Genomic DNA, 26626 nt, shown 5'->3' with positions numbered 1-26626 from the left:
CCCATAAGCCATGAAAATACCTTTCCAGTATGTATGAAGTTTACTGCATAACCAAAAAGAATGTACTAAATTACCAGTCGCAGACTTGCATCTGTTGCATATGGGTGAAACGTCGGGAAAGAAACTGTGCAGCTTTTCTCTAGATAACAAAATATTATAAATTGGTTTCATATTCAGTCTGTGAATAACTGCATTTCATGATTCAAGATTCTTTATTATTTATTCTTTATTGTTCATATTTCATAACAATAAAATTACAGACAATATAGGACATAAAATGTCATAAATCATGAAAGAATGTGGTTTGTAATGTTTCTTTTAAAGCCCCTCATGTAGTAATAACACTTCTGACCACATGATCACTGACTAAAAGTCCCATCATGAAGACCAGGCTGTCCCGTTAGAAATGCTCTAGGAACAATGATGAAGACGAAGATGAAAACAAGCTTGGATTTGTGCCTGAGGAAGATAAGGAGGAAGATGATTACTGAGAATTATGGGTTTTCTGTTTTTTGCGCCACTGAAAAAGTACTCCATGTAAACAGACACCTGGAGTGTTGGAGTATTATCCGTTGATAAGTGTAATTTATTTGAACGGAGTAACAGTTACAGTGTAATGGTTTTTGGTGCTAGCAGTACCCTCTCTTTGCCTGAAGTGATGCATGTAATCTGCATTTCTCACCAAGTTAGTTGTGTCACATCTTGCAGGAGGCAGTAAGGTAGTTATTGGGTGCCTTTTAAGGTAACTTCCTAAAGTGTTTGTGCATTTTGAGAATATGAAGGAGAGCAACAGTTCACATGAAAATCAAAAGTGTTGGGTTTTATTAAGAATGTATGGCTGGGCCATGTGACTAGTGAATGTGTAGGCATTATGCAGAGGTGTCAAAAGTATTCACATTCATTACTCAGGTAGAAGTATAGATACTAGAGTTTAAAAATACTCCTGTAGAAGTTGAAGTATCAACTCAAGTTTTTTACTCAAGTAAAAGTATAAAAGTACTGGTTTCAAAACTACTTAAAGTATAAAAGTAAAAGTAATGTAAGGGGGAAAAAAGCCATTAAGGAAAAAAGCCATTGAAAATGAATGCATCTTAGTATAATGCAAATATATTAAAGAACCATATAAGTGTACTATTGAGCATTAACATGTGTTTCAGAGAGCAGAAGATATGATGACTAGTTGCCTATAAGTATTGTAATGGTGCAAAAAGTCAAACTTCAGAGGCATGTTATCATTTATCCTAACCTTTATTGGAATGTACATCCAAGTTTAGTTGCAGGAATCTGAGGGAACGGATGTAAGAACAAAACTGGACAAGAACATCTGAAACAACCACAACCAAATTCACTCTATCCGGATGGAGCAATTTAACTGGATAGTTTTTTTTTAAAGGCCGAAATGAAATAGAATAACGAGGCTGTTTTTAAAATGTAAGGAGTTAAAAGTACAGATAATTGCATGAAAATGTAAGGAGTAAAAGTAAAAAGTCGTCTGAAAAATAATTACTCCAGTGAAGTATAGATAACCAAAATTTCTACTTAAGTAAGGTAACAAAGTATTTGTACTTACTTACTTGACACCTCTGGCATTATGTAAGAAATCAAAAGCACAAAATAAATGTTTTGCATATTTAAAAAAAAGAGATGCTCTAGGAATGTTCCTGTGTTGCAACGCCGCCCCCGTGTGGTCAGACATGGTATTACGACATAGACCGGCTCCATTAAAGCTCAGCTGACACTTCCTTGTCCCCGTCCCTGTCCCCCGTCCCCCTCAAGGCCACAGCCACCAGCTCTTCCACATCAGCGCCGTGGTGGGAACCCACTTCCAGATGGAGGGCGTCATCGCCGACATGGCGGCGCGGAGGGCGTGGCTCCAGGCCCACGGCGTGATGCCGTCTGTCCTCGGCACCGGGGGGGCCCTGGCCGTCAGCCTCGTCCTCAACCTGGGCATCATCGGCATTTTCAGCGCGCCGTTGCTGCGGAAACCGTGCCACGCCTCTGCGCTGGAGCGCAAGGAGCAGTGAGGGCGCGTCTTCCCCGGCGCCGCTCCTCCTCGTCCCGGAGGAAACGGATCCGGCCGCTCGACTCTCGCCACTAACCGCTCACAGTAGTCTAACGCTTCCCGTGGGAACACTTGTCCTAACGCCGCCGCACTCCCTCTGGGCTGGCGCGTTCGCCCGGGCGCTGAGGACCCCGGCGCTGCTCTGAGACGCCGTGGGTTGAAGGAAGCGCGCCGTGGCGCCGCCGCACATTCCTGCACCTCCATGACCTCTGTGACCCGTCAGGCTCCACCCGGAAGGTCCACTTTGAAAGTTTTTGGTTTTTTTCTCCCTCCTTTTTTCCAACATGTGACCAGAATCTCCTTCACTTTATCGATTATTTAATATTCTTGATAACTGGACTCATTGACGTTTCCTCATCCACAGAGGACTCTCATCTATTTCTAGTAATGGCTCCTCCCCCCACTTATCCACCCCCCCTGCACCTGACTGAGGTTGAAAGACGAGTACCACTTTTATGATCTCACATTCCCATGGCAACGCCGTGCCAGTCCTTTGCCCCCCTGGAGGTGTTCTGTAATACCCCTTTTCCACTAAACCGGTTCCGGGGCTGGTTCTGGTTCTGGGCCAGTGCTGAGTTTGGAACCGAGCTTTCTGTTTCCACTGACAAAGAACCGGTTCCAAGGTAGCACCAACTCTTTGCTGGGTAGTAAGTAGTAAGTAAAGAACTGCTTACGTAAGCAGAGGGGGGCGGAGTTATTGAGACCAATGGCAATACCAAGACTGGGAGACGGAGACATTTTCAAATAAGAATTCATCTGGATGCAACAAATCATCATGGGTCTGAGGAGGAGACGACCTGTCTTTTAGTACGGTGGCCGAGACCCGTCATTGCTGAAAATTAAAGAAACGCTGCAAATAAAAAGAAACACCGCTGAAGATAAAATAAACGCTTTGCAAATAAAATAACCTCTGCAAATAAAAACAAACGCCGTTACAAATCAAAGAAACGCTGCAAATATAAAGAAACGCCGCTGCAAATAAAAAAAAAACACGCAAATAAAAAAGCCACAAAGGAAGTGAATTACCGGGGACTATTTTTGCTGATGCACCAGCGTTTTTTACGTGAGAGGAGAATAAGAAGACAAATCGGACGTAAGTGAAAAGGAATAAATAAGAAGAGCGAGGAATAACAAGAACAATGAAAATAAGTGAAAAGGTTAGTGTTCAACGTCGGTATGTGTAATTTTTAATGTGCAACACCGGTGCATCGGCAAAAATAGTCCCCGGTAATTCACTTCCGTTGTGGCTTTTTTATTTGCGTGGTTTTTTAATTTTATTTGCAGCGGGGTTTATTTATATTTGCAGCGGCGTTTCTTTTTGTTTGCAGCGTTTATTTTATTTGCTAAGCGTTTATTTTATTTGCAGCGGCGTTTATTTCTGTTTACAGCGTTACTTTTATTTTTTAGCAATGGCGGGTCTCGGCCACCGTATTTTAGAGATGTGGTTCACGGAAGAGCTACGAGGACCAAGTCCTATTAGAGCAAATACATTGTTGATGCTTCAACTTTAACGCAAACGCAGCGACGTAACTCATGTTTGCAGTGACGTAATGACGTGGCTCCCTTTAGCACCGGAGCTGTGGAAAAACAAACCGGTTCTCAGCTGGTTCCAAGTTGAACGAGTTGTGAACCAGAACCAGCACTGGCCTGGAACCAGTTTGGTGGAAAAGGGGTAGCCGCCGTGAACGTGCATGAGCTTCAATCGCGCTTAAAACCTCCACCGACCAGGGAAACATCCTAAAATCCCGGCTTGTGGTTTGGTCCTGAAACACATTTGTTTTTAGTTGAGTTTTATCATTTGATGATGGAACTGAGAAAAAAGGGTACGGAATAACCAACTATTCCCTCCCTCTCCGTTAACTTTTGGGTGCCAAAACATCACAATGAATATTAACCATCCTTATTTACTGACGAAAACTCTTCTTTTTTTTTTACACGTGTAAGTATTGTTTACAACTACCACTAAAATAATGTTACATCTATTTATAGAATATCTATTTATTGCTTGTTTTAGGTGCTTAAACGATATAAAAGGATAAGTGTTGCTATTATAACAATAACGCTCTGCTAAAATCTCAATAAAAGTAATTTTTTGATCAAGATTGCTCTTAAAACGAGTGGAAAGGGAAACATTAGGGAGGTTTGTTTATGGTTTTGTTTTTAAATGTTCGATTTCATCCCAGAGAGACGACGCAGATGAATAAATCTTAACTTTAGAAATAAACTTTCCGCTTGTTTTAAGTGAAATTTTGGATCCAGAAATGACTTGAGAGACACACGCTCACACGCACGCTTAATCCAGTGGGTAGACGTTTAAACTTGAGGGGAAATGCATGTGATATTATGGGATTGAGGCGAGTTTCTAAGTCTGCGTTGATGGAAGCAGAGAGAAGGAGTAGGATCACGCAGCGCGCACACTTTAGTGCCCCAGCAGTTATTGTTTAGACGTCCAAACACGTCATCGACACGCACGACGGCCAAACCTCCAGCCCTGCAGGGCAGCGGCCGATGCTCGGCGTCTCTGACGTCATCACCTTACAGCCTTCCTCACTTTGACCCGGTTGGTTCCCGGAATCGCGGCATTATGGGCCGTATAGAGGGAATGCACATGACGTCACAGATGCGAGTTACGCCCACTGAGTGGCAGTAAGACTGAGTGGCAGCGTAAACTTTCAGTTTGAGCAACTCAAAAACATCTAAAATGGGAAAGAGCTGTTGTGCGATCGACTGTACTCATAGATTTAGCAAGAATTATAGAGTTATCGTTTTACAGACTGCCAAAAAATAAGCTTAAGAGAGACAAATGGGTCGCTGCAATTCGCAGAAACAACTGGATTCCAGGCACCGAAACGTGGATTTGTGGTTCCCATTTTGTATCAGGTAATGTTGGATTTTTGGGTAGCTAACGTTAAACGGTCAAATCATAAAGTTCGGTGTCCTCATCACTTTGATTTCCCCAACAAATCCTGCCTTGAAGTAGGACAAGCGTCAAGACTTTTGTAAGCCTTCAAGCTTTGCTTCGTGTATTTCCCCGGCGTAGAAATTAAGTACATATAAACATCAGGAAACTGGATTCGTGGCCAAATATTAATATCCATGGACCACTGGTTCTTCAGGTAACTGTAGGGTCACTGTCAAGTCCAACTGCCTTTAATTTAAGCCGATAATATCCCGTCTTCTCCATTAGTTGCAGCTGTTTTTGCCACTCAGTGTGGGTAAGGGGGCTGGTCCAGTGGTGAAGTGACGTCAATGCAGACTCTCTATTTTGTTGCCGACACTGAAACCGGTGTTCTGTCAATTCATGCTACCCGTCGAGAACTGCTACTTTGTCGATTTTCAAAGTTTGATTGCCATGGCCATCATTTCTTGCATCCCTTCAGTCCACGCTGAAAAATATTGTAATGTTAGATTTTCCCTCATCTACTGTTTTAAATAGTTTTTGAAATGAGAAATTGAGACAATTTTTGTTTGTGTGCCTTTACTTTTATTTCTTATTATTTTATACTTATTGTCAATCCAAAAATAGTGATTACAAAATGGATAAATTGAAGTATAAGTATGCTGACATTCATCCTGCAGTGGCAGTGAGTTGATTAGTATCTTACCTGAATGCATTAAGTGACGGGAACATTATTTGATAGGATGTTACTGGACTATCAAATTATGCTACCCTTGAAATATTGATTTAAAATTGATAATATGCGACGTTGGGTATTTGATACTTCAAAATACACTACCGATGACATGAATTGCATTACACTTTGTGAACATTATACGATAAGGGGAAAAAAAAACCAATTCTATCGCTTTATTTGATATTGATTCAGTCATTCGCCTTTATTTAACCAGGTCAATAAGAACACATTCTTATTTACAATGACGGCCTGGCAAGCGACAAGGTCCACAAGACAAGGACGTGGGCTACAGGGAGTAAAACACAGTAAAATTCTAGCTCTACAAAGGTAGAAAACCATTAGGTAGCATTTTTTTGATAGGGTAGCAAAAATCAACAGAACACAGGTTTATTTCTCAGATTTGCACTTTTTTCCCCTCTCTCCTCCTCCTCCTCCACGCACGTTTCCAGCGCCTCAGAGGGTGGAGCCTCCACCTCAGGTGGAAACTCCCTCTGAACCGCAGCATTCCCATCAAAAAGGTCCAACCCGGTCGTTCAGCTCTTTAAGGCCGTCTCAAGCCTCCCGAACCGGATCACTGTGGCTCTCCAAGCGGGTTCTGTTGTGCAGGACACGTGGAGATGCAAAAAAACACAAAACCAATTTTTAAATCGAAAAGTTTACTGAAGGATGATCAATAATGTGTAACAGAGAGGAAGCTGAGTGGGAGGAGCCAGTCGGTGCAAGAGTTTAGAGATAAAAGTTATTGGTGCCTTTTTTTTTAATTACATTTTATACAATGTTCATGGTGATATAATGCTCTGTTTAAAAAAAAAAAAACAAAGTACTTTTAAACTGTATAAATACTTATTCGTTTTTTTGCTGTGTATTATTTGTAATTTGTTCTACTAGACTTGTGTAATAAATTAATGCTTTTATAAATGTAATGATTGTGACGTCATTTCTTCTGTTTATACACATTTAAGATTTTGTGTATTTATAAAGATATGAGACACGTGATTTTCCTCAGATGTCTTTAAATGTCTTGAATTTATGATGTTTGCTCAGAAAAGAGTTTGCAACAGGTAGTTTTTGACATCAGTTACTTAAGTTATAAAAAAAAATGAGGCTACTATTCCAGAAATAACTTATTTTTCTTTATTTTGAAGCATTGTAGTAGTCTTAAGTAACGTCTGTTGGGAAAAATACAAGAAAATACAAACCTTTCAGGACACTTTCTGCAGTTATTTGGTTTAAATGTCCTTGCAGTGTGCGCGGGTGACCAGCAGGGGGCACTGCAGCACAAGTAAGCCTCTTGCACACGTTAATGATGATTTTTATTTCTTTTTTTGTCAGCAGGGGAGCCTGAATTAAACTTTTACGTGTCAGCAAATGAGCTGCAGGTAACACTGTCACCTAAAGGAAGAAAAAGAGGAGGATTTACCAGCCTTCAGGTGGAGGAGGAGATGTTCCTGGGTGTCCCTTTTATTATTACTGTTATTTAGGAGATGAGGTCACATACGGAGGCCTTGACAGAAAAATTAATTTAAAGGAAGCGTTAAAACAACCCCAGCTCTATTATTAGATGGAGAGAAGGTAACCTTTGAGTGAGGAACAAACAGACGCGAATAAAGCAGTTTTGATGTGGAATAAATCTGTGTTTTATGCTATTTTACGCTTCTGACCAGATTTAAAAACGTGCCTCTAGTGAAGTGGTGAATGCAGACATCTTGAGATCATTTTAACTTTGTAACCGTACAGGAAGTGTGTAAAAGGTCAAGGCATTCTCTTATTCTGTACAAGTGCGACTCGGATGCAAAAGGAGAGTTTACGGCTCCGGCTTCAGTAAAACTCGATATTTCTGACAAACGTCGGAAGCAGAAGCCGTCTGTTTACATATTCTGTGACCAGAACCAAATGTTCTTTGAGTCTTTCTTGCACACCTTTATACGCCAAGATAAGGTGTCGTCAGTGTGTCTGTCCATCACATTGTGGAATGATATTTGAGTCGTGTCAAAGGCTTAAAATAGCAGTTTGTCTTGATGTTCTTTGTCGGCCGGAAAGGCAGAAACAAACATTCTGTTCTCACGTAAACCTGCTTGGATTCATGCAGGTTTATTCTCCTTATCCTCTCCATCTGATACTAATGAAGGAGCTGAGGTTGTTTTAACCCTGAAATACACCTGTAGGTGAAACCTTCACAGCATCTGATTTCCTGATGTTTAAATCAAGATTTTGGCTGCAGTTGACTCAGAAAGTCAAAGTGGCCTTAGTACCGTATTTTCTGTATATAAGCCGCACCGCTCTATTTTTAAAAAAACAATTAAAAAAAGATATACAAGCCGCACCTGTATATAAGCCGCATCCGCTCTATTTAAAAAAAAAAGATATGCAAGCCGCAAATATTTATGTTGTTAGATTAGACATTTACTACATGTACAGAACCATTTTGAACTGTAAATGATGTACATGTTTGTACCTAAATAGATCCTTTCCTAACAGCGTCTTTTAACACGGCAGCAACTTTGCTGATTAAAACTGGACAGAACCAAGAGAAAATAACCGGTATTTATTTATCTATTTATCTGTTTGAAATCTGCTTCTACCTATTTCTATCTGCTAAAGAAGAAGTAGCATATTCTTCTTTGCATTTATTTTGTCTTAGTTTTTATTCTAATTCCGGTTAGAGCGCCCGAGTGGTGGAAGAAAAATCCACAGAATAGCCGCACGGTTCAAAACCTATGAAAAAAGTAGCGGCTTATAGTCCAGAAAATACGGTAGTATAATTTCACTTGAGTGGAATTACTTTATTTATTAATTAATGTGCTGATTTTGTCCAAAAGATAGATAAACCTTACCATTTTGCCTCAAATTCATGTTGTTTTGGTTCCTAATGGAAGTTTACACTCTTCCCTCCTTTAAAAGAAAACCCGAGCTGGGATTGGTGAGTTTCTTTATTCATGAAGAAAAAAATAACTCCTCTGCAGAGGCTGATGAGCAAATGTTGCAGAGTATGGATTGTATGTGAAGTGCGGGTTGTTAAAAGCTGGCTCGTTTCTTTAGCAGATTGTGTCGTTGTTCCTGCTGCGGCTCGTTAGGTTTCTTTCTGCTCTGCTGCTCTAATGCTCCGGAGTGCTTTATTATTAGCAGGGGCCCCTCAATGAATCGGCACCGCCATTATAATAACAGAAATAATTATCAGGAGGAATCAATATCCTGTGCACGTACATTATAAGATGAGGTGAAAGACTGAAAAGGGGAAGTTGGCCGCTGCAAAGCTCTAATAGGACTTCCATTTCTTTTTTTTTTTTTTTTACAAAAATGGCCTCATTTCCAGCTCTTATTATACTCGCAGCTCCGTCCAACCAGGGTGGAGCCTGGAGGGCTTATTAAAGAAGAAAAAAAAGCTTCATTCTGCAACCACAAAGGGAGCCCTTAGGGCGAACGGGGACAAACACTACACTACACTAATCCTATCTGCCCAGAATCTGCTTGTAAGACACTGGAAGAAACAAAAAGCCAGACACGAGTCCTCCAAGTGTTTTTCATCCCTCCATCCCTCCTCCATCGCTTCACCATGGAGGTGGGGAGAGAGAGAGAGAGGGATGATAGCATTACTCACAATCCATTACCACTCCCCGGAGATGCTCTGCATGCAGAGTGATGGAGCGAGGGAGGAGGAGGAGGAGGAGGAAGAGGAGGGTTTGGGAGGGTGTTTGTTTGCCGGAGCGCCCGCAGTAAGGCAATATGAAACTTTGATTATTCCTTTTCGATAAGCGTCTGCTGAGCATCCCGTGGAGACGTCGCAGAGTCGATGATTAGTTCGTCAAAATAACAGAGGGCTCTTGAATAGCTTGTTAAGATGTCTAACTTTGAGCAGAGACAGCAGCACGAGTCATTGTTCGCCGTCAGGCTCCTGTAATGATGGATTGACTGGTGTCGGGGCCCGCCACTGCTTTTTAATCAACTTTTTTTCTTTTTTTTTAAATTTTTATTCTTAAGGGATCACAATATACAAAGTGCTGGAGTAACAATACGATAATGAAGATATATATATTTCAGACATGAATAGAGTATGTACATCCAGTATTTACACGAGGCGTTGCGGTGGTCTGTACACCTGATCTCTCTCTCTGTTTCTCTCTCTTTCTCTCTCTTCATGGTGGTGGCTTCACCTCCCGGTCCTTTTTCAGGGCCATCTGGAGTCTCACTTTAATCCATCTGTTGCCCCTCAGCCCCCTCACCACATCCATCACCCCCTCAGTGAGTCCGGCGGGCCGCCCGCCTCATACCCGCCTCCACCCCGCCTCCTCTGCTAATAATACAGGAAAACACTATCATTCATATACCGTATTTTCTGGACTATAAGCCGCACCTGTATATAAGCTGCATCCGCTCTATTTTAAAAAAAACAATAAAAAAAAAGATATACAAGCCGCACCTCTATATAAGCTGCATCCGCTCTATTTAAAAAAAAAGATATGCAAGCCGCAAATATTTCTGTTGTTAGATTAGATATTTACTACATGTACAGAACCATTTTGAACTGTAAATGATGTACATGTTTGTACCTAAATACATTCTTTCCTAACAGTGTCTTTTAACACGGCAGCAACTTTGCCGATTAAAACTGGACAGAACCAAGAGAAAATAACCGGTATTTATTTATCTATTTATCTGTTTGAAATCTGCTTCTACCTACTTCTATCTGCTAAAGAAGAAGTAGCGTATTCTTCTTTGCATTTATTTTGTCTTAGTTTTTATTCTAATTCCGGTTAGAGCGCCCGAGCGGTGGAAGAAAAATCCACAGAATAGCTGCACCTTTGTATAAGCTGCATGGTTGAAAACCTATGAAAAAAGTAGCGGCTTATAGTCCAGAAAATACGGTACTTGGAAACAGGTTAATATTAACTTTTTTTAAAGTCATGTTTGAAAAATAATCATATGATCCTCTAGTCTTGAGTCACGAGGAAGAAGCTTTCTTTCTTTGTGATTGTCTTATTTACATTTACTGAAATCCTTCCGTATGAAAACTTTTTCTGGGTCCTATACAACGGCTTTCTGCTGATCTACAAAACGGGTTTCCACCTGTGAGAGAGAGGGCCCACGTCCCGTGATCCTCGGCCTCGGTTTCTGATCCGGAGTCCGTCGGAGTCCGCTCCATCAGGGAGATGGATAAACATTAAACACTTTAGTAAACATTTGACTTTTCTTTTTGTTTTTCTTTTTTTTTTTTCCAGAGAATCAGAGAGAATCAGTAAACAGCGCTTGAAGTTGAGCCGGGACAAAGTAACTGGTTTTACTGGGAGACACATTCATATGTGTGTGTGTGTGGGGGGGCCTAAAAATATGAAATCAGACAGGTCTTCATCTCTGATTTGAGTGGTCAAACACAGCGTTCAGTCTGGGGGGCCCCGGGGGCCCCTTCAGCCCAGGATGTCCAGGTAGACGGGCGGGTTCTTGACCAGGGCCAGCAGGCGGTTGTGGATGTCCTTGATGACCGTCCTCTGCTGGGGCTCCCTCTGCCAGCAGCCCTGCATCAGCTGGTGCACCTCCTTGGGGCAGGTGCGCGGCCTCTCCAGCTCCCGGCCCTGCGTGATGCATTCAATGGCCTGTTGGGACACAAACGGGGCGGGACTTTGATAAGCGTCAGCTTCTCCCGTACCCTTTTCGTCATGTGCTGAGTATGCAATGTATAATGTTCTGGAGATGAAATGTGTCTATATAAACATGCCGAAATAAACGAAAAAAAAAAAAAAAAAAAAAAAAAACGTGACAAATGTAGCCCTATTCCTCGCTGCCAAAACAGAATCATCACCTCCTCAAAGCATTAAAGCAACAAGAAAAAGGTCAATTTGCTGCATTTCCACGTATTGAGGGGAATGCGCATGACGTCACAGATGAGACTTTACAGCGGGTTATGCCCACTGAGTGGTAGGGCTGGGCGATGTGGACCAAAAGTCATATCTCAATATTTTCTAACTAAATGGCGATACTCGATATATATCGATATTTTTTCTGTGCCATAATTGGGGTTTCCCCCAAAGCATTATAGCAGAGCATCTCTGTTAGCATCTCTGTTAGCATCTCTGTTAGCTTCATTTTTTTCTGAGGCAAACCCTTAAAATCAGTTTTAATACAATGCCTCTGCACAATATCTGCACAATATAAAAATGTATAAAACAAATGAAATAAAAATAAACTGCCTGCATATATAGAATGAAAATGCTTCTTGAATAAAATAAAACAAATATCCCTTTCCTGCATAACAATTAAATTCAAATACACTGTGCAATTAATACAATGTAGACAGTAACAGGCAGACTTTTCCACTGAGGTTGACAGTTGTGCAAATAACAAAACATTTGTGCAAATCTCAAATAAAACCCTCAAGTCAATTTGTCACAAAATAAGCTATATCAAAATCATAAAAAAAAAAAAATATATATATATATATTTTTTAAATCGATATAAACGATATTGTCTCGTACCATATCGCGTTTGAAAATATATCGATATATATTAAAATCTCGATATATCGCCCAGCCCTACTGAGTGGCAGAAAGACTGAGTGGCAGCGTAAACTTTCAGTTTGAGCACAGTCCAAAAACATCTAAAATGGGAAAGAGCTGTTGTGCGATCGACTGTACTCATAGATTTAGCAAGACATCGGAGTTATCGTTTTACAGACTGCCGAAAAATAAGCTTAAGAGAGACAAATGGATCGCTGCAATTCGCTTCGTGTATTTCCCCGGCGTAGAAATTAAGTACATATAAATATCAGGAAACTGGATTCGTGGCCAAATATTAATGTCCATGAACCACTGGTTCTTGGGGTAACTGTACGGGTCACTGTCAAGTCCAACTGCCTTTAATTTAAGCCCATAATCGGGTGTTATCCCGTCTTCTCGTCTTCTCTGACGTTTGCATTAAATCTGAGGCACTCAGTCCTCCGAGTCCCTGACATTTCCTCCCAGACTCAGCAGAAGGACGTCTGTCCAGCTTCTCCCGGATGAATCCAGTGGTTTTTACTCATTTACTCGCCCTCCGAGTCAGGAAGGCAGAATAATGAACCTCCTCGTATCACGAGGAGCCTCAGAGTGACAGCCGTGCTGGGAGCTGCGTGCAACTTTAACCAGAGAGGATTTTTATGTAGAAAAAATAAAAAGTTCCAGCTTTTTCATCTAGAAGAAGGAAATGATTTTTCTCTAGGAGGCACACCGCCTCAGTTTACCACAATAGATCAACTTCATAACAGATGATGACCTTGCAGTCGGAGCGACGGCGTTTGAAAGCAGGATCTCGTTCGCTGCTGTTGTGCATCTGGAAGCAAAAACCCATTTTGTCATGTAGTTCTGTGATTTATAATAATACTACTAGAGGTCTTTGCTTTTATCTTTATTCCTCAAACAATGTACCTCAGAGAAAAAGAGTTTTTTATCTGATAAATCTGACTTTTTTGCAGAAATCTTTGTTGAAAAGCATATTTATATGGTCTGTTGTCACGCCACGGCAGTAAAAATAATGATAATTACTATTAATTTGTCTTCATTTATTTAGTAAAAATGTAGTAAAAATTTATTTCAGGCACAAATCCAATCATCCAGTTCCAGTTGAAGCACATTTGTTGGACTCCACACCCACGGGTAACATCTTAACTACATCAACTGTATTTAAGTGTTTCGTAAAACTGAAACATGTTTTTTTTTTTTACTATTTTAGAACCAAGAATGTCGACCCAAACACTCGCTCATGAGTGTATTAGTTGCAGTTTGCAAATTGAGCCACTAGATGTCACTATATTCAGACCTCCTGAACTTAAAATGTACTTTTTTACAGTTTGACAATACGACTGCAACTGATAAAGGAATCACAGCGAGTTTATGATCAAGATGTCAGAATTTAGGTTATAAACACTTTGCAAAAGACTAATAACTAGTTGTGATGCAGTAGTTTAATTAATTAATAAATGAACCAGGTCCATAAATAACTCAGGTCTTTTGCAACAACCAAGTGCAGCTTGATTGTAAAATTCAAACCTTCTCCTTCACAAATAAATGATTGCCATTTATTTATAATAAATACGGTAGAATCAAAGCTCTATAGAGGTCCGTCTGTATGGATCAGTGCTTCACCAGCCGTGTTCTGTAAGGAATTGTATCATTGTTATCTTTTTATTTATTCATTTAATGTATTTATTTATTTATTTATTATGAATCATTTTTTTATTGAATATTTAGGCAACTTTCAGAGTCTTATATGGAGTCGTCACCGGAGAGTGTTTCTCCAGTGACGGAGGCCGGGACCTGCACCGGTCTCTCCTTTATTTCTCACGTTTGCACCTCGATAATCACGTTGGAACAACTTGTCTTTATTTCTGCAGCGGAGGAATCAGATCGTAACGCTTCAAGGATTAAATATAAGTTTATGTTGTTCACATTTTTATACTTTATTATATACTTTATTCATTTATTTAATTTTTAAAATGTATTTATATATTCAATATAATCTGGTTAAAGTCGCTTCATCAGAAGGTTTTAAATCAACTGTAGCACCGATAGGAGAGGGGGGATCATTTGTTATAATTGGTTATATCTGTTTATATCTGTTTATCAGTGTTTTGCAAAAGAAGATGTATGAAGTTATAAACTCTCATCGTAAAGTGCCACCAAATACTTTGTTACAAGAGTATAATTACTGATTAACCTCCGTGTTTGTGATATAAGTGAAGCTCGTAGATACCAGCTCATATTTAAGCTCAGTTTTATGCTGAATCCTAGAAAAACAGATATAAAAACTGTAGAAAAATGTAGAAATGAGTCGAAAAATGAAACAAATTCGAGGTGGGTGAGAAAGCAGCGTTTTTAAACGCTGAGAACACCAAAATGTGCTCATCTGAGACTTTTTTTCACCAAAGAGGGAAACATTTGTGAGGAAACCCGAGTGTCTGCAGGTTTCCTGATCCGTGTCGGTTCTCTGCAGCCTCGGAAACTGACTCCCGCTCAAACTCCTGCCGCTCGGACTATAAATCACCCTCAACGACCTGAGAGCGTCTCGCTGGGCTCCGTCTCTCGCCCGGTGTTAACCTCGGCCCGGTCCAGTGAGGAGGAGAGGCCTGTTAGCGCCTCACACTGGGGCGACCCGTCAACCTGCTCCAAACGACCTCCTCGCTGTGATTTATCTCCGTCCCCGAGTATTTAGGCAACGCGATGATTCCACCCGACCCTCATTGGGCGAGACGGATTAGGATAATGAGGTTACAGCTCGTTGGCCCGGGGCAGAAATGAAGCCAACGAGATTAGAATTGAGTGCAAAGGAAAAGTGATCCACCCTTCTCTTGAAAGGAGAGAGGCTTCAGGCCCGTAATAGCAGCGCTGCGGTCGCAGTGGAGACCCGGGTCCTGAAAAGGCTAGACTGGACCTTAATTACTATGAGCCTATCGATTAGCTTCAGAGTGTGGAGCACCTCCCACTTCACGGTCTTGAAGGTGAAGTCACAAACTCCTATGGCGCTTTTCCACCAGCACCTACTCAGCTCAGCTCAGCTCGACTCAACTCGGCCTGGTTTTTGCAAATGTGGTCCAGTACGGCAAGAAGAGCAACGATATTAAACTAATGGCACTTTTCCACTAGTACCTACTCAGCTCGACTCAACTCGGCCTTTTCCACTACAATTCAGAACCTGGAGCAGAAGTAGGAGGTTGGAGCGAAGCTGCTGTGACGTATTTGATTGTGTGATGTAAACGAAGAAGACAACAACACTAAAGATGTAGAACCTGGAGGAGATGATATATATCAGGGGTCGGCAACCCAAAATGTTGAAAGAGCCATATTGGACCAAAAACACAAAAAACAAATATGTCTGGAGCCGCAAAAAATGAAAAGTCTTGTATAAGCCTTAGAATGAAGGCAACACATGCTGCATGTTTCTATATTAGTTATAACTGGGTTATATGCTGGGTCTGTGGCTTGTGTTCGATAGTAGTTAAAAAATGGGAGTGAAAGAAGCTGCAAGTGGCAACGCTTTTTAATGTTTTTTAGTTTGCCTCGGCGCTGCTGAAAAGTCCGTTGGTAGCCGTGAGCAGCTATGAAGTGACAGAGCTCCTGGTAGATCTGGTCGTTCCTTATTGCCCGTCTAGATCCCTTTTTAATTCTCTCCTCAGCACCAGGTTTATGAACATCTGCAACTCAGAGTTGGATCACGAAATGCCGTTCCTGGTCGAATAAAATGAACAAGCCGTCAGAGTCGCTCTTTCTCTGATGTCACATCCTGACTCAGACGTCTGACTCTCAAACCCCCGACCAATCGGTGGCCTGTAGTGTGATGATGTCAGATACAGCCCACTCAGCCGCTTAGAACCTCGGCAGAGTAGTTACAGAAAAGTATCTACTCGGCACGTTAGACCCCTAGTGGAAAACTACCAAATTGAGCCGGGCTGAGTAGGTACTAATGGAGAAGTGCCATTAATTTATCAGTGCATCCATTAACTTCACCTCCCCAGCTTTCCCGGGGAACACCGAGACGTTCCCAGATATATTCTCTCTCCCTAATAAAGGGTCCAGGAGGACCCAGCCCGCCTCAGTTGGCTCCTCTCGATGTGGAGGAACAGCGACTCTACTCCGAGCATCGTCTACGAGAATAAAGGTTTCCCATGGGCTCAGCAACGCCGGCTCACCTCGCTGTTGGACAGCTGATACCAGGGCTGCTTGCCGTAGGTGAAGATCTCCCAGAGCACCACGCCAAAGCTCCAGATATCGCTCTCCGTCGTGAACTTCCGGTACATGATGCTCTCAGGGGGCATCCAGCGGATCGGCAGCATCGTTCGGCCACCAACCTGAAAAAAGAGAAATGCTATGAAACCCCAAAGCAGATGCTTAAAAAGTGAATTTCAGTTTGTTCCATTGATGACATCAATCGAAACTCAGGCCGTTTCACGACCAACCTGGACCACGTTTCCGTGTTTATCCTCTGGATTTGTCCACGCTCATCCTCTCCAGTCACTCACCCGATAGTAATCTGTGCTGTAGATGTCTCTGGACATCCCGAAGTCTCCGATCTTCACCACCAGGCCCTCCCCCACCAGGCAGTTGCGGGTTGCCAGGTCGCGGTGGACAAAGTGCAGCGACGCCAGGTAGACCATCCCCGAGGCGATCTGGGCGGCGATCTGCAGCATCTGAGGCAGCGTGAGCTGGCCCAGCGGGGGGATCTTCGTCTCCTCCAGGATGTGAGCGTCGGGGCCGTGAGCTCTGCCGGGGACACAGGGGACAGGTGAGACAGGTGAGTCTTCCCAGACCACCCGGTCCACATCCGTTCGCCTCTCACAACGGTTTTTAATGTGAAACGTGAGATACGAGGGAGATTAGGTTCAGCCAGCCGGGGGGAAGGATGCACATCCGAACGAGTGTCATGCATGACATCATGAAGTCGTCGATTGTGACGCACCGATCAAATCAAATCAAATCAAACTTTATTTATAAAGCACCTTTCATACATAAAATGCAACACAAAGTGCTTTACATAAAACAAATAAACATAAAACGTATTAATGCCCTGCCCCCCTCCCCCTCCCCGCACACACACAGACAGACACAAGCACATCACAATTCACCCAAGTTACACACACAGACACACACGCAGACACACGGTGTAGACATGGCTAGGCACAGAGGATCCAGGTGAGGAAACGGTAATAGGGAGCCATCCAGGCCAGGAGGTCTCATAGCCTGCAGCTACAAGGGGGGGGGCCCACAGAGACCATCCCGGCCCGGACGGATAGAGGAGTCCGCACCACCGCGGTGAAGCCGTGGTACAGAGCTCCACCACCATTCAGGCCAGAACCACCGCCAGGACGACACCCCTGCAGGCCAGAGTCACTCCCAGCATGGAGGCTCCCCATGAGGAAACACTGGAGCTAAAAGCTACAAGAAAGCAGGATAAAATACACTAAAAGAGTTTAAAAAGTATAACATAAGATAAAATCCTAAAAGTATGTCTAGAAAGCGAGACATTAAAAACTAAAAGAATAAGACAGTAGAATGTATAAAATAGACCATAAATAACGACTAAAACATCTAGATAAAACATTGAGATAAGACAATGAAAATAAAATATGATAAAACAGGATAAACTAAAGATTAATATAAAACAGAGTAGTAAGATCCAATAAAAATAGGGGTGAGCATAAAAAATTTAAAAGAGTGAAATTAGTCGATTAAAAGCCTGATTAAAGAGACTTTTTAAAAACCGATGAAAGATTATCGCTGGTTTTTTAAGAAAGCTTATAGGTAAATATATCTTTTATATGCTCTGTTTATAAATGTTCATGTTTTATTTTTCTGCTCTGTAGCACTTTGAGATTACTAAATATAAAGTGCGTTACAAATAAAATTTATTATTATTATTATTAATTATTATTAATTATTATTATTATTAGTAGTAGTAGTAGTAGTAGTAGTAGTAGAGGGTGCTAGGGCACTGCCCCCATCCAATCAAGAGATGAAAAATTTCAAATTAAAAAATAAAATAAAAAACATGTAAGATGCATATAATTATTAAAAGAAGGTGTTATTTCAGTCTGTGGGTGATTCTCAATAGTAATTAAATGTTGTTTAGATATTTATTTGGTTCCAAAATGTTTTTTTATTTTATTTTATTTACATCCGGAAGTACGGGCGGGGTGCCGGTCAAACAAAATCCAGTATAGCTCTCGAACATTTGAGAAGCACGTGACCTAAGGATATCTTTGAATTGGTTTGAATTAGATTTGTAAAGAATCTAAGAAACTCAGCAACAAATCCGCGATCAGTATCGTGACTTACTCGTATGTTGGTTTTTTAATCTAATGTGATTGGACAATTCATTCCCCGTCTTTTTTTAGGAAATCAAACTAAACTACACAAACCAGATTTTTATGTTTGTTTTAAATAGGTTAAATGACTTGCTTTTGAAATAATATTTGTTGATCAAATATCTGAAAGAAAGGAACGTTACCTTTCCAAATAATATAAATTACAGACAGAACAATGGAAATGTTCAGATTTTTCTTCTCTCTAATGTGTAAAAATAAACTGAACCCAAACCAGGAAGAAAAAAACAATTCAAAATAACTTGTTGAAATGTTAAAACCCTACTTTATGTTCAGTTTTCTTTTTCCACTGCAGCAGAACTGAACTGCTTCACTAAAACTTAGGACCAATAAGCCATTGTTGGATGGTTAAATTTTTCAAAATTAAAGGACCAAAATATTATTTTCTACCTTTCTTTTTCCTCCATTGTACCAAGCTTGTACCTAACCGTGACTTCTGTGTACCATTACACCACGATGTATGTATATCGTTTGAATGCATGCAGACGATTTCAGCTTCTTCAGGTATTGCATTCTGTGAAGTATTGGATGATGCTGCATTTTCTGTGGCCCTGAACAGTTATTTATATAAAATCATCTCCAGGGAAATGTCCAGTTGTGCGGCGTGTGAACGGTCCACCGCAGGGCTTCAGCCGCTTCTCCAACCCACAGGATAGGAAAAGTAATTAAAGCTCGTACTAAGAGAAGCCAGAGGCTGCAAACCTCCTCCAAGGCTGAAGAGAGGACAAAAAATGAATAAAGATATTTATTCACCACCACTAAGCTGAAACTGTGAGGCAGCGCGTAAAAGGCTTGTGTCAAAGAAGGTTGTCGTTTGAGTTGAACATGCAAAGATACGTTTCAAATGTCAAAGAATTACTACACTTTTTCTTCCACACATGCATATAAACAAAATAGAGTTGAAAGTTTAAAAAATCAAAATAAAGAACACTGTAATGTCTCCTCTCTCCAAAGCCACTGTGGTTGGGAGGTTCGTCTCTTGTGATGCATCAAAGAGACAAACGTATTGATCTGCCCGTGCAAACCTTTTGAAGTTTGAGGCCAAACAGTTTACGCTGAAAGCATAGAAAATCAGGAACTCCCTCTTTATGCACCTTCGAAGGTCCTTTTAGTTTGGTATTTTACTTTAAACCTCGACAAAGGTGGTAATCAAATTCAAAGTCCCCACCGACCTCCTAACGTTACATAACAGCTCAGATACATGCATGATGAGGAGGCGGTATCCGTGTTAACGGCTCGCTGTCGTCACTTTAGCTTCTTTGTGATCAGGATCAGAGAAGTAAAAGCTAACAGACCACATTCACTCTTATTTTAGAGATAATAGGTGTGTTTCCAGGTAAAACCCCAGACGGGAACCTCAAATGGAGCCGACCCAGATCCAGAAAATAGAGACGTGCACGTTTAGTACTGATTTCAGGAGGTTTATTGTGGGGGATTGAGGTGGTGGAAGTAACTTTCTTTTGATGAGTAATTTTTATTCAATATTTTAAAACTTAAAAATTTTAAGTTTTTTATTCAATATTTATTTATTATTCCTGGTTGAAGTTTTATCTTGAATATTTGTTTATTTCAGTTTGAAGTTTTTTCTTGAATATTTATTTATTTCAGGTTGAATTTTTTTTATTTAATTTGTATTTATTTATGTCAGGTTGAGGTTTTTTATTTAATATTTATTTAATTTATTTCAGGTTGAAGTTTATTTAATTTTTTTTTTTAGGTTGAATTTTTATTTTATTTATTTTTACTCATACAGTCAAACTATTGTATCTATACTTACGGTACATTTTGTTATGGTTTTGATAGTTCCTGTTTTATTTTGAAGCCTGTGTCTTTGTGTTTCAGTTTGTCTTGACTTCCCTGGGTCCCATCTGCTCTGATTGTCTGCACCTGTGTCTCGTTAACCTTTCTGTATATCTGGTCTTGTCTTTCCCTTGCTCCCTGCTGGTCCGTTCTGTTTCATCCCTCCGTGTTTCAGGTCTGGTTTTTCTTCTGCTCAGCAGCGCTTTTTGTTTGCTTATGATAATAAATCACCCTTTTGGAACTCCTGCTCTCCTCCATCTGGCTCCGAACCAACCAATTCCTGACACATTTATTATTATTATTGATTATTGATAAAAGATGTCAAGTCAATGAGCATTTTCTGCTGTTCGCAGATGTCCAGCACCATAAAAGGAAAGAGAGAAAAGGCAGCAGGAGAAGAAACAAGTAAACATGGAAGGGTCATGGATGTTTCGTGTGGATTTGTTTACTTTTTTATCGTGGAACCACCAAGATTAAGAGAAATACCCCCCACTGGACCTCTAAATTGGCGTATCCCGTCAGTGAGGTCCCTCTGGTCACAGTACAATGTTTAATGATCAAATGATTAATGTTCACATGAGAGGGTCTTTACTTCAGCTTTTACAGTTCTATTTTCAGCAGAAACATCTGAAAGGAGGATGAGTGGAGAGGTTTGATAACCCTCGTTAGGATGAGCGGAGCCAAAACCCCCGGAGGTAATGTGGGCGTGGCTAGCCAACTCCCAGCCTCGTTAACCTGGGCTGGGCGGAGTCAGCTCCTTCACACCGCCCCGAAAGTGTCTTTACAACCCCGAGGGACATGTCAAAGAACTGTTCACTGAATCGTGGCTGTAAAAGTGAAGTTTTGACAGAAATAAAAAGTTCCCATATCTGTTCTAATATGAACTTTTGATAGTTTAAAAAGAAAAAAAATCCAATTTCGACTAACAAATGAGAAAATAATTCGATTTAGTTGCAGAAACAAATCTGAATGAAAGATATGTTTGAAAGGGAAATGAGGAGCTCATCCTCCTGATGATTGTGGTTTGTAGAGGGGATCCAAGAACACTTGACCCCGCTGTTGCTGGGTTTTCATTGGCTGCTGAGATGAGCTACGCCGGGACGGGCCTTTCAGCACGTCGGTAACTATGGCACCGACCTTGGGTGACCTGAAGGACGACAACCTCAGCTTGCAATCTGCAGCCCGAACACTCCTCGGATGTTCAAGCCCGAACTCTTGAGAGCATTGCAGACATGGTCAGCATGAGCGCGCCACAATAAGGTCATTAAAAAAAAGTTTAATAGAAAACATGAGGCTTGTATTACCCCTGCAATTGATTTGCAATAATGCAATTCAGAGATGCAGAGCACATTAACCCTGCCTGTGGATCATAAACACCCACTCTCACGTCAAACTCCTGCCTAAATGAGCGAATCACAGCTGATGCATCTCCATCCATCCTAATATCTCCTCTCCACTTTGTCCCCTCCGTACAAAGGAAGTTTTCTATACAATCACTATTAGTTTAAAGGGCAGGTGGCAGAGTGGGAAAGCAGCTGCATTGTGGGGGCTCGCAGACGTTTCACCCATTCTGTCTTCTGGAAATGTGATTTCCATCCATTCGTAAACATATATCTCAGGGAAAAGCCTTTGTGCATGCACACGTGTGTGTGTGGGTGTGTGTGGGTGTGTGTGTGTGTGTTCATGTCCAGTCTGCCTCCTGGGGACGACACCTGGCAGTCGGCATCAGCAGCGTCTGCTCCGCTCGTTTTCTGGGGACGGTTTCCAAGATGTGAAGCCGTGACGGGTCTCTCTGATGCTCGCGGAGGTGAACGGCTAAACGACGGGCCCCTGGAGCTCATTTCTCATGAAAGAGGAGGGGATGTGACCCTCCTGAGTCAGTGTTGTCGGCTGCTCTTCAAGGTCACGGAGGAGCGGACGTCTTATTTTTTAATTTTTTTTCTTATTTTTTTTTTTGTATACACCCAAAACCGGGCCTCCAGAACACACGAATACGGCACAACTTACAGGTCTGCGTTACGGTTCAGCGTAGGCAGGTGGGCCGACTGCAAGCCAGCCATGAACGGCTGCAAGGCATCAAACCCCCTAAACCAAATATTACATACGCCATGATGTTCAGTTCCTCCGCTCTTCTGTTGTTGCCACTCAGGAAATAATGTACAAACTAATATGTACTCTCCTTTCACTTCTTGCATCCATCTGTGGTCTTTTTTTGTGTGGCCAGCGCTGTCTTGAATAGCCTTGAATAGCCAGTCGCTCTGCTAATACCGCCTGCAAACGTGCACAACTCAACTGGAAAGCCGCCACAGATGACGGATTGTTTTCGTATTAGCCAGAAAATTTATAATATGATTCTTATTTGAATGTAAGAATGATTTTAACCGATAAAATGGGAACCATCACCTGATAAACCTCGAACTGTGATCTTAACTCTATTTAAGTAACCAGTTACAACACTTAAAGCCTCTCGGTGCAGCAGCACCACTTCTGACCACATGGGGCATATGGATCAGAGATGGTATTACTACATAGAGTGGCTTTAAGGCCAATATGTCTTGATTAAAGCTACAAGTTACAAGACTGGCTGTTGGTACAGAAAATGGCTTTTACTCTAAAGATGTTTTAAAATGACACGATTATAGCAATAAAACCAAAACAACTCAGTCGAGACATCTGAGAAGCTGACAGAAAGATTTGAAGGATAAAAGCAGATGGTGATTAACAATATTCCTGATACATGGCACTAACAGAACCACAATGACACGTTCCCAGAAGTGGGTTTTTCTGAAATGACATCAGACTTCCAAGAAACAAGAGAGTTTCTTCAGGTCTACGAGAATCCAGGCGCTGCACACCAACATGTGGATGTTTAAAATAGTGATAAACTGAAATTAAGAAAAAGTATGAGGTCGTTTCTTATCAAATGGAAACATGGATACTGATAACGTATCTGATATTTGACTGATTTAATTAGATGTAATTATAAGTCTGTGCTGCCCTGACCATCCTGATTCTTGTCGACCAAATCAACCAACTCCACCAATCAGAGAAACAAAGCATGTGACGTATGCAGAGCGACTGCTATCAGTCTTTACGGTATAAACTTGTTGATCCAAGGTGTTGGTAGTAAATCTGCAGCCACTTTGGTTGTTTTTGAGGATGCTTGAGGATACTCCTGTAGATGTAACCACCTAAAAACCCTACTCCTGCCCTTGTGATTTATTTGGTACGTTCTGTACCGGTGGAAATGGCTGTGAATGGGAGGAGTATCATTCCCATTTCACATGAGATGTTTTGCAAGGTGAAGTGGTATGGTTGCCGGGGGTAACCCCTCCAGACGTTTAGCACATCATTTTTGAGATCATATACAGCCATGTCCAGAAGTGTTTGGACCATGAACTATCAGCCTTTCAGACCTTCAGCTTTAATTTAAGAGGTTTCACAAATTAGCTCCATTTTAAGCATTTCAAATGCATGTGGAAAAGTGACCGGGAAGAACCGACCCACTCCTTCATCACTTCATCAAGACCAATGAAACAAACAGAAAGGTCTGGGGTTGATTTCAGGTATCAGCTGGACATTTTTAAGTCTGATTTATAACGACGGGGGATATATTTAAGTTTTAGCAAAGCAAAATGATTCTCTATGTGACTTAGAAACGATTAACAGCTGATTTTTTGAGTCCTACGGAGGTTTGAAAGTGCAGCGACTGAAGGAAAAAGCAGAAACACCGAAGTATCAGAAATAATTCCCTCTAAAAGCAGACACTTGTGCGTCTCTCGGGCTGTAAACACCCCGATGATCTGAGAGACCACTGCAGCCACGAGCTGCACCGAGGTCAGCGGAGTACACAGGTGTCGGGTTTAGCAGATAAAAGTGCTGCCGCTCACTAACAAAAGCCTTTTAAAAACCTCCGCTCACTTATCTGCCTCGAGATGGCTTTGGATCAGGAGGAGCGATCTGTGGGCCAATGTTACTGGGACACAAGCCGGGGCTTGATCAACCCGGCTGGGTCACCTGAAGGAGGGGGTATGATTGTTGAAAGACCCGAAACCCCCAGTGATCTCAGGCACATCACTGATGTGTCCCAGTGCATCCTAGTATGTATCTTTCACTGTGAGCGGTTCCACCTATAAGCAACCCACAGCAAAAGTGCTTAAATACGACGGATCGGGGCGAGGTTTTCCCCAGATTGGAGCGTTGAAACCTGTCATGAGGCTTTTTAATGAAAAGATTACATGCAATGTAGTAGAAAAAGAAAAAAAAACTGCTATAGCATTTAAAAAAGACATTTGTGTGTGTAGCTGAGTGAAACTGGCTGATTATAACCGTTTATAACATAGAATGTTGCTTGTATGTCAACAAACCCAAAAGTAATGAAAAAGTTTATATATATTATTAAAACATGACCATATTTATTATTTTACATTATATGAATGTGATTGTAGGAAAGTTTAAATATCATTGCAGATGTTAACGTCCTCACAGAAAATCAGGACACATTGATTTCTCCCAGCTGGAAGCATGACTTAGTATTTTTGCTTAAAAATGAGAACAATCAAATCAAGGATAAAAAGCTCTGATTAAGTTATGTTTTTACCCAGATATTCTAGTTTATTATTGAACTAATCATTTCAGCTTCAGTGAGCGTGATGAAATGATTGATTTATTCCATTCAGTTGCTTCAAACTGAGGCTCCGGGTTTTATAAAAGTTTTATAAAAGATGGTCCACTGCTGGGAAACTTTCCCACTGAGCTTTTTCTCCTCCTGTGAAGGTGTCGCTGTGGCCTGTTACCCCTTTTCCACCAAACTGGTTCCAAAGCTGGTGCTGGTTTAAAAGTAGTGAACCAATTAAGAACCGGTTTGCTTTTCCACAGCTCGGGTGCTAAGGGGAGCTACGTCATTACGTCACTGCAAACGTCAGTTACATCGCTGCGTTTGCGCGAAAGTTGAAGCAACAACAAGGTATTTGCTCTAATACGGACTTGGTCCACGTTGCACCTCCGTGGACCACATTCTTTTGGCCTCCGGCAGGAGGGTCCACCCTTATGATCCAGGTCCTGCTCAAGGTTTCTTTCCTCCTAAAGGGGAGTTCTTCCTCGCCACTCTTTGGTTTTTCTCCCACTAGGGGAGTTTTAACCTGCCATTGTTTATGTAATAATTGCTCGGGGGTCATTTTCTGGGTCTCTGGAAAGCGCCTAGAGACAACTTGTGACAACAGTGTTGTAATAGATGCTATATACAGTATATATATAAATAAAATTGAATCACTAAGAGACAGGTTGTCTCCTCCTCAGACCACTGATGCTTTGCTGCATCCAGATTCATTCTAATTTGAAAATGTCTCCATCTCCCAGTCTTGCTATTGCCGTTGGTCTTAACAACTCCACCCCCTCCGCTTACGTAAGCGGTTCTTTCCTCTGGCCCAGCAAAGAGTTGGTGCTACCTTGGAACCGTTTTTTTCTGGCCCGGAGCCAGTTCTTTGTCAGTGGAAACAGAAAGCCTGGTTCCAAACTCAGCACTGGTCCAGAACAAGTGCTGGAACCGGTTTGGTGGAAAAGTGGTAAGCGTCGCTGTGGTCTCTGTGGGCTCTGCGGCGTCTCGTCCAGCATTTTCACCCAGCGAACCGCAGTCTAACATTAACCACGCGTTGTGGCGAGAACGGACCGACTCCATGACATCCGACTCTGCTTACCGGAGGAAGCGGTTCAAGTCTCCGTGCCTCATGTACTCGAACACCATGGCCAGCGGCTCTCCGTCGGTGCAGACGCCGTAGAACCGGACGATGTGTTGGTGCTGGAGCATCGTCAGCAGCTCGGCCTCACGCTGGAAGTCCTGCCGGGTCGACTCGTTCGCGTCCTTCAGAGTCTGAGACCAGAAACCGCACAAAGGTTCAGCGTTTGCACGGAAGAGCCTGAAGTGCTGAGCTGCTCTAAAATAACTCTTTCTGTACGTTTTTGGACAAATTAAGAAAAAAACAACAACATTTCCTTTGTGTAGGGAACTTGAAGGTATCACACACATTTATCCAAACACTTCAGACTGGGTTGATGTAGGACTGAAATTATATACAGGTACGTTAGTAAGATCAAGTAATAATACATGAAAACCGTTGCCATGACTACAGAGCAACTAAGAACAGAAAGAGGCCAAGATGATAACAAACCAACTAGTGAACACAATAATACGATTCAACAAAACACAAAGAAAAATGACAATAATTACAGTAAATGAACAGGAAAGTTTAAACCACCATCTAGAATAATGAATAAGCTTTAAAAATCAGC

General features: G+C 41.6%; 2 protein-coding genes across 4 annotated transcripts in view; one reads left to right on the top strand and one right to left on the bottom strand.

Moving 5' to 3' along the window:
- The window catches only part of paqr6 (progestin and adipoQ receptor family member VI), a 77199-nt gene extending 70600 nt beyond the window's left edge, over positions 1 to 6599 (top strand). For all 3 annotated transcript variants that reach the window (XM_061717439.1, XM_061717441.1, XM_061717438.1), the window contains exon 11: positions 1777 to 6599. In XM_061717439.1, the coding sequence (XP_061573423.1) occupies positions 1777 to 2024 (248 nt within the window). In that variant the 3' untranslated portion in view covers positions 2025 to 6599. The remainder of the gene's footprint in view (positions 1 to 1776) is intronic.
- Positions 6600 to 10016: 3417 nt separating this feature from the next.
- Positions 10017 to 26626, bottom strand: part of ntrk1 (neurotrophic tyrosine kinase, receptor, type 1) — a 58156-nt gene continuing 41546 nt past the window's right edge. The window contains exons 14-17 of the mRNA XM_061717437.1: positions 26035 to 26207; positions 16679 to 16919; positions 16349 to 16507; positions 10017 to 11285 (exon numbers count right to left, since the gene is read on the bottom strand). Coding sequence (XP_061573421.1) covers positions 11100 to 11285; positions 16349 to 16507; positions 16679 to 16919; positions 26035 to 26207 — 759 coding nt within the window. The 3' untranslated portion in view covers positions 10017 to 11099. The remainder of the gene's footprint in view (positions 11286 to 16348; positions 16508 to 16678; positions 16920 to 26034; positions 26208 to 26626) is intronic.

Source organism: Cololabis saira, chromosome 3, assembly GCF_033807715.1.
Source record: "Cololabis saira isolate AMF1-May2022 chromosome 3, fColSai1.1, whole genome shotgun sequence".
NCBI lineage: Eukaryota > Metazoa > Chordata > Actinopteri > Beloniformes > Belonidae > Cololabis > Cololabis saira.
This window is presented reverse-complemented; position numbering and strand designations above follow the sequence as displayed.